Genomic DNA, 16,688 nt, shown 5'->3' on the forward strand with positions numbered 1-16,688 from the left:
TTGGGCTTGATTGCAGAATCTCCTGGCAGACGATGGATACTGCTGTATCTCACAGTTGGTATGATTCTTATATTTCTACCAGCGATCACCCCTATGATAAGCAGGCTTCATGACTCATAGACTGTACAGCCAAAACTGCAGTCCTATGCACATTTATTTTGAAATAATCCCCAATGATTATTATGGCATTTAGTTTCAAGTAAAACGCACGTGATCAAGCCGAACTTTGAATATGATTCTCTCTTGCACATTGGTCCAGTTTGGCCACACAACTTTTGTAGTTGCCTGCTTATCTAACTTATATGCAGAATTCATCATGAGAAAGGCTGGGCTGGATGAATCCCAAGCCGGAATTAAGATTGCCGGAAGAAATATCAACAACCTCAGATATGCAGATGACACAACCTTGATGGCAGAAAGTGAGGAGGAATTAAAGAACCTTTTATTGAGGGTGAAAGAGGAGAGCGCAAAATATGGACTGAAGCTCAGCATCAAAAAAGGAAGATCATGGCCACTGGTCCCATCACCTCCTGGCAAATAGAAGGGGAAGAAATGGAGGCAGTGAGAGATTTCACTTTCTTGGGCTCCATGATCACTGCAGATGGTGACAGCAGTCACGAAATTAAAAGACGTCTGCTTCTTGGGAGAAAAGCAATGACAAACCTAGACAGCATCTTAAAAAGCAGAGACATCACCTTGCCAACAAAGGTCCGTATAGTTAAAGCTATGGTTTTCCCAGTAGTGATGTATGACGATTCTCAGCTCTCTTAACAAACTACTATTCCCAGGATGCCATGGCTCTTATACCACTTGGAGAGTCACGGCTTCTCACAAAGAATCCTGGGAATTGTTTGTTGTTATTGTTTAGTCGTTTAGTCGTGTCCGACTCTTCGTGACCTCATGGACCAGAGCACACCAGGCACTCCTGTCTTCCACTGCCTCCCACAGTTTGGTCAAACTCATGCTGGTAGCTTCGAGAACACTGTCCAACCATCTCGTCCTCTGTTGTCCCCTTCTCCTTCTGCCCTCCATCTTTCCCAACATCAGGGTCTTTTCCAGGGAGTCTTCTCTTCTCGTGAGGTGGCCAAAGTATTGGAGCCTCAGCTTCACGATCTGTCCTTCCAGTGAGCACTCAGGACTGATTTCCCTAAGAATGGAGAGGTTTGATCTTGTAGTCCATGGGACTCTCAAGAGTCTCCTCCAGCACCATAATTCAAAAACATCAATTCTTCGGCGATCAGCCTTCTTTATGGTCCAGCTCTCACTTCCATACATCACTACTGGGAAAACCATAGCTTTAACTATATGGACCTTTGTTGGCAAGCCTGGGAATTGTAGTTTGCTTGAAATGTATGGTATAGGTACAATGGTTGGGGTTCAGTTGGATGAGCAGCAGAGAGAGAGCCAAATGAGAAATGTAGGTTTATGGACCTAAGTTTATTTTATCACTGTCTTGGCTTTAATGTCCAGAGCCAGAAGTTTCTGGATTCCGCTGGTTGGAAGGCTTTAACGGAATTTTCCGTCAAACTCTACTGAGTAATCAAAATCCATTGTTTGATCTAAATTGGAGGTTGCGGTTATGCCGGAGAGTGTCTACTATCTGCTGAGTAGATAACGCTCCAGCTGTTCAAAGTTGCTTTTAGTAAGATTAATCAGGACTGGGGAGATAAGTGCGTTTTCTTTGAGAAATTCAGAATTGTGGGTGAACAATTGTAATGGAATTGCTTAACAATGCGTAGATTCCTTGCTCAAGAAAAACGCTAAGGGGAGTGGGGGAAAAAGAGCTTGCAAGGAATAAAGTTGTTAGGCAACTTCAGTGTCACTCTGGAATGTGTCACCAAGGGACCACAAATGGCTATCCTGAATGAATTTCTGCATTGACTTTCATCTGCTTGCTTAACAACCTCAGTAAGTCTAAACATGCTTTTATATGCAGAATGATGTCTTGAGATAGCTCCTCGCCTTCACATTGTGTCCAGTTCAACGGTATTTATTCCCAGGTGAATCCATACAGGATTGCTAATTTTATGGCATTCCATTTAGGAGTGCAAATTGAAACTGTGGTATCAGCAATCTCTAGTACAGACACTTTTATCTTCAACTTTTTCTTTAGATTTTTAACTTCCTGAAACCACTTTTAAGGGGTTAAAAGCATAGAGGAACCCACCGTGCTGAGGAAAAGATGAAGAATGAAGCTCAAAGAAAAGGAGGAATAAGGAAAATCTGGTTTTGAAAATGTCCGAAGGATGACTAGATAGGGTAAATAAGATAGCAGGTGATAGATGCAGAGCAAGCAACTGATATTAGTGAGCAGATATGATAAGATACATCAAAGACACACAAGCATTATTTCAAAGGGCATGTATATGTAATGTCAGAACTATCTAACCTACTGTGGTGTTTACCCTCATTTTGAGCATGAGAATGTTAATATCAAGATTGGTTGAAACAGTACAGTGGTACCTCTGGTTACATACGCTTCAGGTTACAGACTCCGCTAACCCACAAATAGTGCTTCAGTTTAAGAACTTTGCTTCAGGATGAGAACAGAAATCGTGCTCCGGCGGCGTGGCAGCAGCGGGAGGCCCCATTAGCTAAAGTGGTGCTTCAGGTTAAGAACAGTTTCAGGTTAAGTACAGACCTCCGGAACGAATTAAGTACTTTAACCGAGGTACCACTGTACTTGGTTTTAGAGGAGTCTTCACTCCTTCGGAATCTCAAAAAAGGGTGGGGACAATATTCATTTCTAGCATGAGAAATTAAGGCTATTAATGTTTCTCTCCTGCAGCCCATTCTATTAATGACCATTACTAGACACCATAGATGTAACACATAGCAAGCTGGTGTGAAACAGTCTGAGCTGGGGAATTCTGGTCCAAATCTGACTACTATATGGGACTTAATAGGCAATGTTAGGCTCTCAGCTTTAATTACAGTCAGAAGGGCAGACTTCAGTCTTGTCAGATCTACAGTGGTACCTCAGGTTAAGAACTTAATTTGTTCTGGAGGTCCGTTCTTAACCTGAAACTGTTCTTAACCTGAAGCACCACTTTAACTAATGGGGCCTTGTGCCGCTGCTGCCACGTAATTTCTGTTCTCATCCTGAAGCAAAGTTCTTAACCCGAGGTACTATTTCTGGGTTAGCGGAGTCTGTAACCTGAAGCGTCTGTAACCTGAAGCATCTGTAACCCGAGGTACCACTGTACTTGTTTGTTTTTTGTTTTGTTTTTACAAGAACCTCAAGATCTAACAACCAGAGCTGGGTGCAAAAGATATATAATAATAATTCATTCATTTATTTAAATAATTTATAACCCCCCCACCATTTATGCATATTGTAGTGGTGAACAAAAAGAAGAAGAAAATACAAAGTTGAAACAGTAAGAATACATTGTATTGTTTATGCTGGGTTTACAAATGACTTTAATGGTGTCTCTTGAGCATATTCTGACCTCGAAATTTGTTTTTAGCATCGGAACAGAACTGAGCTCACAGTATTTTCACATGAAAGCTCACTCTGTTAGCTTACTTCATTTCACATGTCCCTAAGTTAGTTTTGGAAATTATTTTCTGGTAACAAAACCCATTCTGTTGTTAAACAACTAGGAGTCAGGCATTATTGCTAATATATTGTAAATCACCCTGCGATCTACCATCAGATCCCATACTACTTTCTGCCCACAGTTTTGTAGACACCATTGGCACGAGCTGAATTTGGCTCACGCTTGCTCTTGCTTCAACGTTTCCACTTACAGCCATGTGCCAAAAATCAACCTAGACTGAATACTGTGTACATCATGTTCTCACAACTGCCTTGCCATGGGCTGAAACCTCAGCACCGAGAGAACTTTGCCCAGCTACTGTCATTCGTTAATGTGATCAGAAGGAAGAAACCCCCAGGGTGACATGAGAAGACTTTTGGTCTCTTGTCTGCGGCAGTAATTATTTAGCTCTTTTCTTTCCAGTAAGGTTTAGTGTGTTTGTGCACACTAACACGTTTTACATTTGTGGAGACCTGATCCTGTGTACTGAGAAGTCTGTACTAGTGTTCAAAGCGTCTTACTCCCACAAATTGCTCTGAAGCCTGAGAATGGATCAAGAACTAAAATTTACTTTTTAAAAATGGGTAGCACACACTACAAAATTATGCAGCCTAGGAAAATGTCTGCTGATCTTCTCAAGTGAATTCTCTTCCATCTTGTACAAATAACTCTGTGGGAGGTTTGGGGTGCTTTTCTGGATGAGACTCAATCAGCACCACCTCAGGATATTTTCAAGATATCCTCCAAGTATCCGTTTTCCAGGGACAGTCCCAGATTTGCAGAAGCCGTCCTGGTTTCTGATTTGATCCCAGCATGTCTCACTTTTCCTTAGGACATCCCTTATTTTCATCAGGGAAATGTTGGGAGGGTATGTAGTTATGCAACTACACACCCTCGAGCCAAGGAGATTAGTAACGATACAACCTTTAGCAGACATTTGGAGGCAGCCATGTATAGGGGAGTTTTTTTTAAAAAAAAAAGTTTTATGATGTTTTTATGTATGTTGGAAGACTCCCAGAGTGGCTTGGGCAAGCCAGTCAGATGGGCGGGGTATAACTAATAACATTATTATGGAATGGGATGTCCCTATTTTCATCGGAGAAATGTTGTTACGGTATGCAATTTGGCACCCACCCCGCTAGGGAAGAGCAGGTGATTGAAGATGTACATCAGGAATAGGGCGGTAATTAAGATCTGATTATTATTATTATTAATTGAATATATATATACCGCCCTATATCTGGAGGTCTCGGGGCAGCTCACAGAAAAGATCAACATAAACTCCACAATATACATATATAATCAAAATAAAAACAACCCAATAACATCCCCCAAGGGTGGGGTATAAAGCTTGCTAGCACATTTGCAAAGCTAAGCAGGGTCTGGTATGCTTCCAAACAGGGTGGGGTTTTGGTTTGATGAGGCCCTCAGCTACTGAAGGTAATGGGGCCCTTTATAGGTCCAGCTGTCCTTTGTCAGCAACAAATTGTCGCTGTTTTTTTGTATTGAATATATGCTATATGGTAATTTATGGACCTAAGAAATATCTCAAGCCATTTGCACATGCAGAATGTAGGCACCCTATATATAAAGGTAAAGGGTAAAGGGTAAAGGGACCTCTGACCATTAGGTCCAGTTGTGGCCGACTCTGGGGTTGCGGCGCTCATCTCACTTTATTGGCCGAAGGAGCTGGTGTACAGCTTCCGGGTCATGTGGCCAGCATGACTAAGCCGCTTCTGGTGAACCAGAGCAGCGCACGGAAACACGGTTTACCTTCCCGCTGGAGCGGTACCTATTTATCTACTTGCACTTTGACGTGCTTTTGAACTGCTAGGTTGGCAGGAGCAGGGACAGAGCAACAGGAACTCAGCATGTCGTGGGGATTTGAACCGCTGATCTTCTGATCGGCAAGTCCTAGGCTCTGTGGTTTAACCCACAGCGCCACCCGCGTCCCATACCCTATATACAGAAATGAGCAAACCAGTAATCTTTTAGGCAAGCAGACGGGGCCCATTACTTATACCATAGGAGCCTACTCAACACAAAACACTGCTGCTGTACGTAGCTTTTATTTTATTTGCTTTTTATCATGTATTTTGGAAATGTACATCCGGTTGCTTTTTCCCTTTAATTTCTTTGGGGGGGCCCCAAGAGAGTGGGGCCCTAAGTTATAGCTTGTTTAGCTTATACGTAAATCCAGCTCTGCTTCCAAACTGGTTGGGGTGGTGCCAAGACCCCTGCATTGCAGGGGTTGGACTAGATGATCCTGGGGGATCCCTTCCAGTTCTGTGATCCTGCCTGCCCCTGAGGATCCTGCCAACTGAGGCTGGTGTGTGGGCCGACCCAGGATTTTACTTGTACTGGTGGGGGTGGGGGTCTTGAGGCAGGCAGAGAGAAGGTCCAAGAAAAGTTACGAGGAGGACGAAATAAAACAATATATTACTTGCTAAAAATTGGAAAAAACAAGAACTACCAACAGTGGAAGATTGGCAGATGAAGATAATGGACTTTTCAGAGCTAGCTGATCTGACTGGAAGAATCCACAACCAGAAAGAAGAGGAGTTTCAAGAGGACTGGAGGAAATTTGAGGACTATTTGAATAAATATTGTAATATAAAAAATTAGAAACTACTTGAAAGAAACAAATAGGCCTAGGATTAAACTAAGTTATAATTAAATAAATGGGATTTAGAATGTTAAGAAAAGTGACTAAGATGGATTATAATTGGAAATTGTTTTAGTTTAATGATATTGGAAAGCTGTTACTTTTAATTTTTTTAAAAATACCGGCAATATTTTTTATTAATTTTAGCATACAAAAATTTTAAGACATACCACACAAATTATTATACATATATCCTTATTTGGACTTCCTTCAGCATCTCTGATAGCCTTCCGTCTTAATTATTTCTCCTGCAATTCTTAACTTAATATTGCCTTTACATTTTCTAACAAATCATTCTTCCTTTCCATTTTTACAATATTTCTTAAATTACTCCTCACAGAACTTCTTGTAGTCCTACAAACGTAATTTGATCATCGCAAATACTTTTCAAATACTCAGTAAATTTAGTCCAGTCTTCGGTAAACCTCTGGTCCCGCCGGTCTCGGATCCTTCCTGTTAGCTTGTCTAATTCTGCATAGTCCATCAATTTCATCCTCCATTCTTCTAATGTTGGTAGTTCTTCTTGCTTCCATTTTTGGGCCAGTAATATTCTTGCTGCTGTTACTGCATATAAAAACAACTTACAATCTTTCCTTTTTATATCATTTCCAACAATACCTAGAAGAAATGCTTCTGGCTTTTTAATAAAAGCATATTTCAACATTTTTTTCAACTCATTATATATCATCTCCCAGAAGCATTTCACCTTTTTACATTCCCACCACATGATAAAATAATCCTTCTTTTTCTTTACATTTCCAACATTTATTGCTGACTTTATACATTTTTGCTAACTTAACTGGTGTGATGTACCATCTATACATCATCTTCATCACGTTTTCTTTCAATGCATTACATGCAGTAAATCTCAAACCTTCTTTCCATAATTTGACCCACTCACTTAATTGAATATTATATCCCAGATCTTTTGCCCAATGAATCATCACTGATTTTACCTCCTTGTCCTTCAAGTGCCACTCCAGCAGTAGTTTATACATTTAAAATCGTTATTTAATATTTCTTGTTGAAACCTCGATTCTTTTTCACAGAAACCATTTTCTTTGATATCTTGTTTAAACACTAGCTGTTACTTTTAATTACAAGGAAACTCAGAAGGGAGGGATTTGAGGAAGTCAACCAAGATGTTTAAAAGGTTGGATTTGTGAAGAATTAAGTTTGTTGTTATTGCTTATCTGTTTATTGTTCCCCCTTTTTCTGTTTTTGTGTATCATTTTGCTTTGTGGTTTGTGTTATCACTGTGGAAAATCTAACGAAAAAATTATTGAAAAAAATAAAATAATATAAAATATAAAAAGCTGGGAGGGAGAGAGTCCACCGGGAGAGCGGCGTCAGGCGGAGGCGCCTTCCCACAGCGACAGCGGCAGCCAGAAAGCGAGGGAAGAGGCGCGAGCAGCTCCCCCTCTTGCCGGGCCGCCCGTCTGGCGAGCCTCCGCAACATGGCGGCGCGGAAAGGCCTCCGTCAACACCTTCTCACCTCCCTCCCTCAGGGGGCCGCTCTGCCGGGAGGAACGCCGCCTCTCTATGACCGCCGCTTCCCAACCGCGCGCGGATCAGAACCTTCGGTGGGAGAGAGAGAAACGGGAGAAAGAGGGGCTGTTGGGGGGGGGGGACGTCGACGTCGCGTCGGCTCCCAGCCAATGAGGGGCGGGGCGGGGCGGGGCGGGGCATGGTGGCGCCCGCGGGCCGGGCGCTTCAGACTGGCAGTTGGAGCAGCGACTCCCCTTTGTGTCTGGTCTGAGGGGGGAAAGAGGGAGCAGCTGCCAGCCGAGCCCCGAGCCGCCCGGCGACTGGGAGGCGTGAGAAACGGGCCCGAGGGCGGGCTGCGAGCGAGGCGCCCCCGAAGGCAGCGCAGGCGAGACCGTGTGTGCGTGTGTGTGTGAGGGGAGGGCGGCAGGAGGGCTTGGCCGGCGCTGAGGGAAGGAAGGGGGGAAGCCTTTGTGAGGGGAAGACGAGGGGGCGCCCTCCTTCGCCGCCCTCCCTCACCCCCTCGAAGCCCTTTCCAGTATTGGGGGTCCGGGTGGGCTGAGGAAAGAAGGCCTCTCTTGCCTTCGGGGCTGCTGCTGGGGGGGGGGACACCCTCATCACTGGCGCCCTTTCCCGAGAAACGCCAAGAATATTTCCCTTTCTCCCGTCAATTATTATTTTTTTCCCCTTCGTGTAAGGCTAAAGGATCGGATCCTGACGATTTCTCTCTCTCTCTTCTTTCCAAAGACTCGTCATGGGGAGAGACGCCGTTAAAACCCCTCACGTCGAAGACGACGACGCCTTGTTTTTAAACGTCAAGTGACTGGAAATAACATTTCAGGAAAGAGACGACGGCAGAGAGAAATTCGGGTGGTTTTGGGGGGTTTTTTTGTTTGGTTTCCTCAGACCTCGGCCTTTTAAATGCCTGCCCGTGTCTGCCTTTTGAGGGATCGAGGAAGCTGCTTGTAGCTGACAATCGTGGGTTTTTTTGTTTCGTCCTCTCCACACCTCTCGGATATGATTCCTGTGCAACGTGTGCGGTGCTTTGATATTGCGAAGAAGCGTGGGAAGTAAGCCTGGTTTTTATATACATATATATATAGTATGCGAAAGATGACCGCCGGCTGGGGGGAAAGGACACGTATGTTCGCTTGAGAACCAAAACTCTTCATTGGGAGGCGAGCCCTGAAACATGAAGACAGATCCGTGTAATGGAGTAAGAGGTCAGGCTGCTCCTCTCATCTGCCATTTGCCCTTTCAGTCTGGATTGTAAACCAAGAGGGTTAAGACTCTTTGGAGACTGGAGATTTCCTCCTGCTGGCATTTTAAAAGAAAATTATTCTACACATCGTCATCCACCCTCCTGGATTTCTTCAAATATGACCGCCTTGCTGCAGCACCTTTTGCTATTGCTCCTTTTCTCCACTGCCACCTTACTACTCAGCACTGCGGCTGGTAAGTAGCCAGTGGGTGTAGCAGTACAGCATGATCTGCAAACGAATTAAGCCGGATTACCTGGATTTAAACCAATTTGGTGCCAGTGAAGGCCATGTGAATAAATCAGAGTACATTTCAATAATTTGACTTAATTGGTTCTAGAGATTGCATCCACGCTTGTTGTTTTGCCTACAGGGAAGGGGGTGCGGCTGACCACTGTTAAGGCTTATCTTTTTAAAATGTCTGCATCACGCTCCTGGAAATTGTTTCAGTTTTCAGACGCTGATCTAGTGAATATTTATCTTCCTATATTTTATTGGGGAAGATTAGCACAATCTAGTAGTTAGGATGAAATTTTATTTTTTTATTATATTTGTCACCATTCGTATTTTTCCAACGCACACCCTGCACTTCAGAAACTGTTGGCTTGCTGTGTATGAAATCTTTGTTCACAGCCATAAGTGTGGTCAATGGTTTTTCATTGACTGAAGTATGTAATACATATTGTTTCACACTATGTGGAACAATGTATGTCTGGGTTGAAAAAACCCACAATCTGTCAGTATTGGCAGAGAAAAAAGTACAGAATGTAAGCAGAAAAACTGATGCAGAATTATTTTGTGTTCTGACTATCTTGAGCAATTTTGTTTTTATGAGCTTTGCTCACTGCAAACAACATATCAGATATATTATTCATCTTTTGGACATGTGTGGAAGCTTGATACTGGCATAAACCTTCTCTGGTGATAAAGGATGAAAGAGCTCTGAGTTGAGCTTATGTTATATGTTTAATTTTTATTCCTTGTACATATTTTCAGCCAGTTTCTAAACTGCAACCCAGTTTTTATACCTGCTACCTGGGAATAATTCCAATTTAACTCAATGGTGCTTACTTCTGAGTAGAGATATGCCTAAAATTTCACTGACAGAAATCTAGAAGTACTGTATGTCTTCCTACCCTCAGTTACCAGCTGAAATACCAAACTAACTTCATTTTCCTCTAATTTTTTCAAGTGGACAAATAAATTTGCTTTAGGAACGTTTCAAAAGAATTATATTAAAAGAACAGGTTAAATTATTTGGGTCCTTCAAGTAAAATTTTAGAATTAATATTAAGAGAGCAAAATTTTAGAATTAAGATTAACAGAGCAATTTTCTCAGGTACAGGAAGCCAATGATCATAAAACCTTTAAATATCTATATCTATCTATCTAAATCCTATTTGGTTAAAAAAAAGGAGTGGTTAAATGTGAAGGGTTATTCAGTCTTCTAGGCAAGTTACATATAGGATTACACTGCATATTTGTTTTTCAAGCATGATTTAAATATTGGTTGATTTACCTAGGAGTAAATCAATGAGCTTGGTAGTGCTTATTTCTGGGTATACATGCTTAAGATTTCAGCAGTACTAATTTTAAGTCTTTAAAAGGGCTTTCCGTGGGGGGATATTGAACTAAAATGATTGATATAGAACATTTGATTGCAGCAGGCTGGCCTTGGGCTAAATCATTGGTGCTTCAGATTAATGTCCACTATGCATGTCATTGGTAGTTCATAAGCTGTTTCCTCTGTAGAATTTATATTTGAAACCCATATTTCTATGTTTAAACTTTAAAAGTGTAATAAACTATTCCATATTCAATCAAGTCTGCAAAAAATACATGGTTTTTCTGTGGGATGATTTCTTGGCAAAATTTGAGACATTTATTGTGCTTGCTAAAAGGAATAGCAGTTGTCTTCAGTTTTGACCTGAGAGTAAACTTGGTATTAATTATAGACTGGGGAAGTTCTTATGGGCAATCTAGCCAGCGTTTTACATATGATGGGAGAATCCCTGGCACCTACATATTCAGTCTAGAAAAGTAAGACGGTTCAACAGCTCTGCTGAAGAAAGTAATTCACTAACTAGTCTTTAGAGTCCAGATTTATATTCTATGAATATGCTATATCCTAATACCACTCAAGAACTTTCTGATGTGCACTCATTCACAAACCCCAACATTTAAGTAGTGGTAATGTTCTACAATATCTAACAGGGATAAAAACAAATGGAGTCCTCTACTGAATCAATAAAATGAGTCTAATTCCCAAATTCTTTTAAATGTATTTCACAAAATCTATGAATACATTGTAGGATAAATCAGTTTAAACATAATAAAAGTCCTGTTCAGTCAGTCCAAAGACCCATCTGATCCAGCATTGTGTTCTTATGGTGGCTAACCAGATGCCTGTGGGATGCCCGAAAGCACTCTCGCCACTTGTGATTCCTGGCATTTGGAAGCATACTGCCTCTGACAATGGAGGTAGAACATACAGTAGGTAGGGCTGTCACTTCCTCTTGTGGGAGTGAATTTCATGGTTTAACTATGCACTGTCTGAAGACATTCTTTTGTGCATCCTACATCTTCCAGCAGTCAGCTTCATTGAATGGTCCTGGTTTTTAAAATTATGAGAGGGAGAAAAGCGTCTCCCTGTCCAATTTGCTACACCATACATAGTTTTATTCATTATGTCCCCCTGCTTCCCATTTTTCCTAAACTAAACTGTTGCAGATGTTATAACCTTTCTATGTAGGGGAATTGCTCCAGTCCCTTAATCACTTTATTTGCTCTTTTCTGAACATTTTCTAGCTCTACAGTATCATTTTTGCAGCAAGGCAACCAGAACTCTGCGCAGCATTCCAAGTATAGTCACAGCATAGACCTCACAGCATCATGATGCTGGCAGTTTTATTTTCAACCCCTATTGATTCCTATCATATATTGATCCCTATGTTGGTGTTTCCGTTGCATCAGAAGTGGTTTAGTCATGCTGGCCACATGACCCGGAAAGCTGTCTGCGGACAAATGCCAGCTCCTTTGGCCTGAAAACGCAACCTCATAGTTGAATTAGACTGGACTTAACTGTCCAGGGGTCCTTTACCTTTACCATTTTTTTAACCTATCATGTAATTCACATTTCACAGCTATCACACACTGAGTCAATATCTTCATCAAACTGCCCACTGTGACCCCAAGGTCTTGTTCCTGGTCAGTCACCACCAGTTTAGATTCCAATAGTGTTTATGTGAAATTTTGTTTTTTTACCCCCGTGTGCATCTTTTTATATTTGCATCTGTTGATTTGCATTTGCCATTTTACTGTCCATTCACCTAGTTTGGAGAAAACTGAAAGTCTGTGAATAACTTTGGGTGACATTCAATGCTGTCTCATTCAATGGGGAGGAAAGCCAAGTTTTTCTAATCCCTCCACCCCTTGTAGCCTCCTATGCCATTCCCTCAAATCTGCTGTGATGGGTCTCCATACTGCAGAGTAGATTTAAGGAGGGGCAGCAGTGAGGAGGAATCATAAGATCAACAGCTTCCAGCTGCCATAAAACCCCTTAAAGAAAGGTTGAGTTATAAGACTATTTTTTAGGGACTTGATAAGGTCTATTTTTTTAAATGTAAACAGCCCATTTCCATCTGAGCTGGCTATTATAAGAACTTCGTAAATTTATAATAAGATTTTTTAGCTTGCTTGTTTTTCTCTTCCCTCCCCCTTCTTTTTTTCTACTTGTGTCATGCATTTTAACATTGTAAGCCTGAACACAGGAATTATGTTGGGGGTTTTTTATTGATATGTAAGTTGCTTGGGGGCCTTGCTAGCTGAACTGTAGGATATAAATGCCTCAAATACAGTTTTCCAATGTGATCTATGAAATGCTTGGCTCCATAGATGGATCCAAGTATTTGTATTTACACATCTTACTTTACCTCGAAAAACCTAGAGCAACTATCCCATGCAGTCTCCAGTTCAGGCTCTAACCAGGCTATGATCTGTTTATTTTTAACAACGACACACCATTATTTATTTATTTTATTTTAAAACCGTATAGCTCATCCTTCCTCTCAAAAGAGCTCAGTTCAGTCAATACATCCACAATTCAAAATAAAGATAATAATAAAAACATTCTAAAAACAATTACAGTTAAAAAACATTATTTCATCTGGTGATTATGTGCTCTCACATACTTTTCTTTGGACTTGGAGCATAATTCCACCTATCCTAGTGTTATTATTGTTAATCACAAACTTTTTAGTATACAGTGGTACCTCAGGTTACATACGCTTCAGGTTACATACGCTTTAGGTTACACACTCCACTAACCCAGTAATAGTGCTTCAGGTTAAGAACTTTGCTTCAGGATGAGAACAGAAATTGTGCTCCGGTGGCGCGGCGGCAGCAGGAGGCCCCATTAGCCAAAGTGGTGCTTCAGGTTAAGAACAGTTTCAGGTTAAGAACAGACTCTGGAACGAATTAAGTACTTAACCTGAGATACTACTGTAATCTGGCCAAATGTAGATGTGTGTATTTTCCTAGCTTGTGGAAAGTCTCAGTAAGTCATTGAAGATAACACACTTAATTAGGCTGAATCAAAAACTTAAACTAGAATTATTTCCCAGAGACAGGATAATGTTGATTGATACCCCTTTAAGCCAAGAACATTTCCTATCTAAATTGAAACACCACACAAATTAGGTATCTAATAGGCAGGGGGGAAAGTGGCAGAACTGTATGTATGGTGATATGGTTCTTTTTTGGCAACCAACAGCTATATGTTTTTGGGTACTAATCCCCACAATTTTCTCATGCAGGTATATTTAGTTATAATGTATTTTATTTATAAAAATATTTATATACTGCTGTATCAGGAAAATATATCCGTGGTTTACAGCAATCGCCTAGTTCCAAACCTAGTGAGACAAAGTTACATGTAAATTCAATATGTTCCCCTGCCACTCATCTCACAGAGGAAAAGTCAGTGGAGCAGGGATCCATTGTCTCATTATTTGCAAGTTATTGTTTATACACTGTCATCCATGTACATGGCACTATATACAGTATAAAATTAAAGGTAAAGGTACCCCTGCCCGTACGGGCCAGTCTTGACAGACTCTGGGGTTGTGCGCCCATCTCACTTAAGAGGCCAGGGGCCAGCGCTGTCCGGCGACACTTCCGGGTCACTTGGCCAGCATGACATCGCTTCTCTGGCGAGCCAGAGCCGCACACGGAAACGCCGTTTACCTTCCCGCTGGTAAGCGGTCCCTATTTATCTATTTGCACCCGGAGGTGCTTTCGAACTGCTAGGTTGGCAGGCGAGTATAAAATTAGGAGAATAGTAATCTGAGCAAACTCACCCACATTTCTCACAAGGTAAGGCAGTCATCTTTATTCACCCCAAGACAAGTCATTATTCAGTATATCATTTTTAATTCACATTTTCACTGCATTACAATCAATATAAATGATTCTCGTTTCTCCTCAATCATATTAATAGCAACTAAATTTAAAAGTGAAGAACTGAGGCTGAGAAACTGGAAGGCATTTTAGTACAAGCGGGTAATGCGGAGATATTTTTAACAAGTCCTAAAACTCTGTTGGTTTTCATATCAACATACAGCCATAAGACTTATCTATGCTACATATGCTTAGTCGATTTCTGAAAAAATTAAACATTTTATTATTTGAAATAAGAGCAGACCAAAAAAGTAAACTGATAAAGTGAGGATTCCCAGAATAGAGGTTACAAAATGAAGTTGGACCACCTACTTGACCTAAATTTTATTGTTCGTTTTTATGTTTTTATAATGTGTGAAAGCCTTAATGGAGAATGTGGGTTTTATAGAGGAATATGAAGGAAGTAAGAGGTGGCATTAGAGAACATTACTGGATGCAGTTCCAGGTAAAAGGGAGAAAGGGCAGAGTTATGTGGGGAAATGGTTGACCTTTGGATTGCTGAGGGTGGTGGAACCCAAGGCGTGAATGTCTCAGATATGTGAAGATGCCACCATCTGCGAGGTTCTCTTTGCTCCAGGGTAGTTGGAACCCTATGAAACCTCATAGACCATCAATCATGTAATTTTGTGAAAGGGGAAATTCTTACTATTTGGTGATGGATTGAATGTGGGAGTTGAAGGAGTGAGCAGATGAAGGATAAAAATAATGACTATGTGCCTTTCCCACGGGGTGGATGATATCAGTGGATAAGAAGAGGGGGGCTTAGGAGAAAAGATAAGCTCATTCATGGGCATATTGAATTTGTAATGACAACAAAGCATCCAAGTGAAAAAATCAAAGGGGCACTTGGACATGAGAGACTAGATGAAAGGAAAAAGTTTTGGATGTCAAGTACAGGTGGTTCTGAAAGCTGTGGGATGTAATGGGGTCACCCAGGGACATTGTAGAGTGCTGTAATATAGGTCAACTGGTTTTGTGATGTTCTGTGGTTATTGTTGCTGATTCCAGTTACTTAATTCTGTTGCTGTGGGATACAGCCATCCCTTCATGCATTGCTTCAGCCTGATGTCACTTTTTCCTGGTTCTGTCTTTGTTAATGGGAGTAAATGTGGCTTAACACAGCAAGAACAAAACAAATATTAACTCACATTGATAATAGAGATGCTTACATAGTTTTCAAAATTGATTGAAAATGTTTGCATATTTGTATATATAATGTTCTGCCTTTTTAAGGTTCTTTTTTTCTTTGCTAAATAAATGTTCTTATCTCTGGTGACATTTTTGTATATGAATGTTGAGTGATTGTGTGTTGAGCAGGGAATATGCTGTTAATCTTTTTTTAAATGTGTACAGTGCATGCTCAGTTCTACATTTTCCCCATATTGTGGAATATATTGCAGAAAAAGCAATGGGAGGAATTCAACATCATACTCTTCTGTTCATTCCATCAGCATAAGAATATCTGCTTGCCAGACTGAATGATTCCTCCTTTCCTCCCCCCCTACATGCTGTTGAGAGTTTTCTTCATCCTGTAGATCAGATTGGGGGGCAGAGAGACTTGGGGAAGCCCCATTGCCCTTGGACTGGCTTCTGCTAGCACACTGGAGTAGATGAATGTGGGCCAAGGAAGTGTGTACCTGAAATATTTAAAACAAAATTAAAGGTGTGTGTATGTCAGGCTTGTAATTAAATCCACACATTTTACTAGCTTCCAGTGGTCTGATGGAGAGCTCTATCTTTTTGCAGCAGTCTCCTGCATTTTTATGGTCTTGCAGCCTGCTTGGTTTCTATGCTGGACTCACTCCATTGCGGCTGGTCTTGTGTTGTCTGTTTACTTACTGAATGGAAGTGGAAAGTAGATGAGGGAAAAGAATAAAGATGGTATAGGAGCCCACTGCACCTGGCCAGCCATCACCACTGGAGCGCTAGAGGAAGGCAGAATAAGAAGAGAGCAACAGCTATGTGCCCGTCAATTCCAGTATTGAAGGGCACATGGCTGGTGATCCTTCTGATGGGCCCTCCCCAGGTGGCTTTGTGAGGAGTATTTCCATGGTGGGGTGCAGTGGGCAAACGGAGTCTGCCGTGTCAGCCCAGTCCTTGTCACCAAAGCAATGACTAGCCTGGTGCAGCGGGCTCCATTTGCCCTCCACATCCCACCATGTACAGTAACACTCCTCACTAAGCTGCTCTAGGAGGGCACATGAGATGGACGCAACAGCCATGCCTTTGCAAGGCTGGGTTCTTCTCATGCAGCCCTCTCTGAGTTGCTTTGCAAGGCTG

General features: G+C 41.5%; 1 protein-coding gene and 2 long non-coding RNA genes across 7 annotated transcripts in view; 2 read left to right on the forward strand and 1 right to left on the reverse strand.

Moving 5' to 3' along the window:
* LOC310833764 overlaps window positions 1-16,688 on the reverse strand; it is a 334,495-nt gene that overhangs the window by 221,163 nt on the left and 96,644 nt on the right. The window lies entirely within an intron of this gene.
* The window catches only part of BMPR2 (bone morphogenetic protein receptor type 2), an 88,859-nt gene continuing 79,965 nt past the window's right edge, over window positions 7,795-16,688 (forward strand). For 2 of the 5 annotated variants that reach the window (XM_083706161.1, XM_083706159.1), the window contains exons 1-2: window positions 7,795-8,071; window positions 8,440-9,147. In XM_083706161.1, coding sequence (XP_083562287.1) covers window positions 9,072-9,147 — 76 coding nt within the window. In that variant the 5' untranslated portion in view covers window positions 7,795-8,071; window positions 8,440-9,071. Of the gene's footprint in view, window positions 8,091-8,439; window positions 9,148-16,688 lie in introns of all 5 variants that reach the window. The other 3 variants (XM_083706163.1, XM_083706160.1, XM_083706162.1) reach the window with 2 other exon arrangements.
* Window positions 9,154-16,271, forward strand: LOC310833788. The gene is made up of 2 exons (XR_014558933.1): window positions 9,154-14,031; window positions 14,291-16,271. It is a non-coding gene; the product is annotated as an uncharacterized lncRNA (long non-coding RNA).

The sequence above is a fragment of the Podarcis gaigeae genome, assembly GCF_964106915.1.
Source record: "Podarcis gaigeae genome assembly, chromosome: 1".
Taxonomy (NCBI): domain Eukaryota; kingdom Metazoa; phylum Chordata; class Lepidosauria; order Squamata; family Lacertidae; genus Podarcis; species Podarcis gaigeae.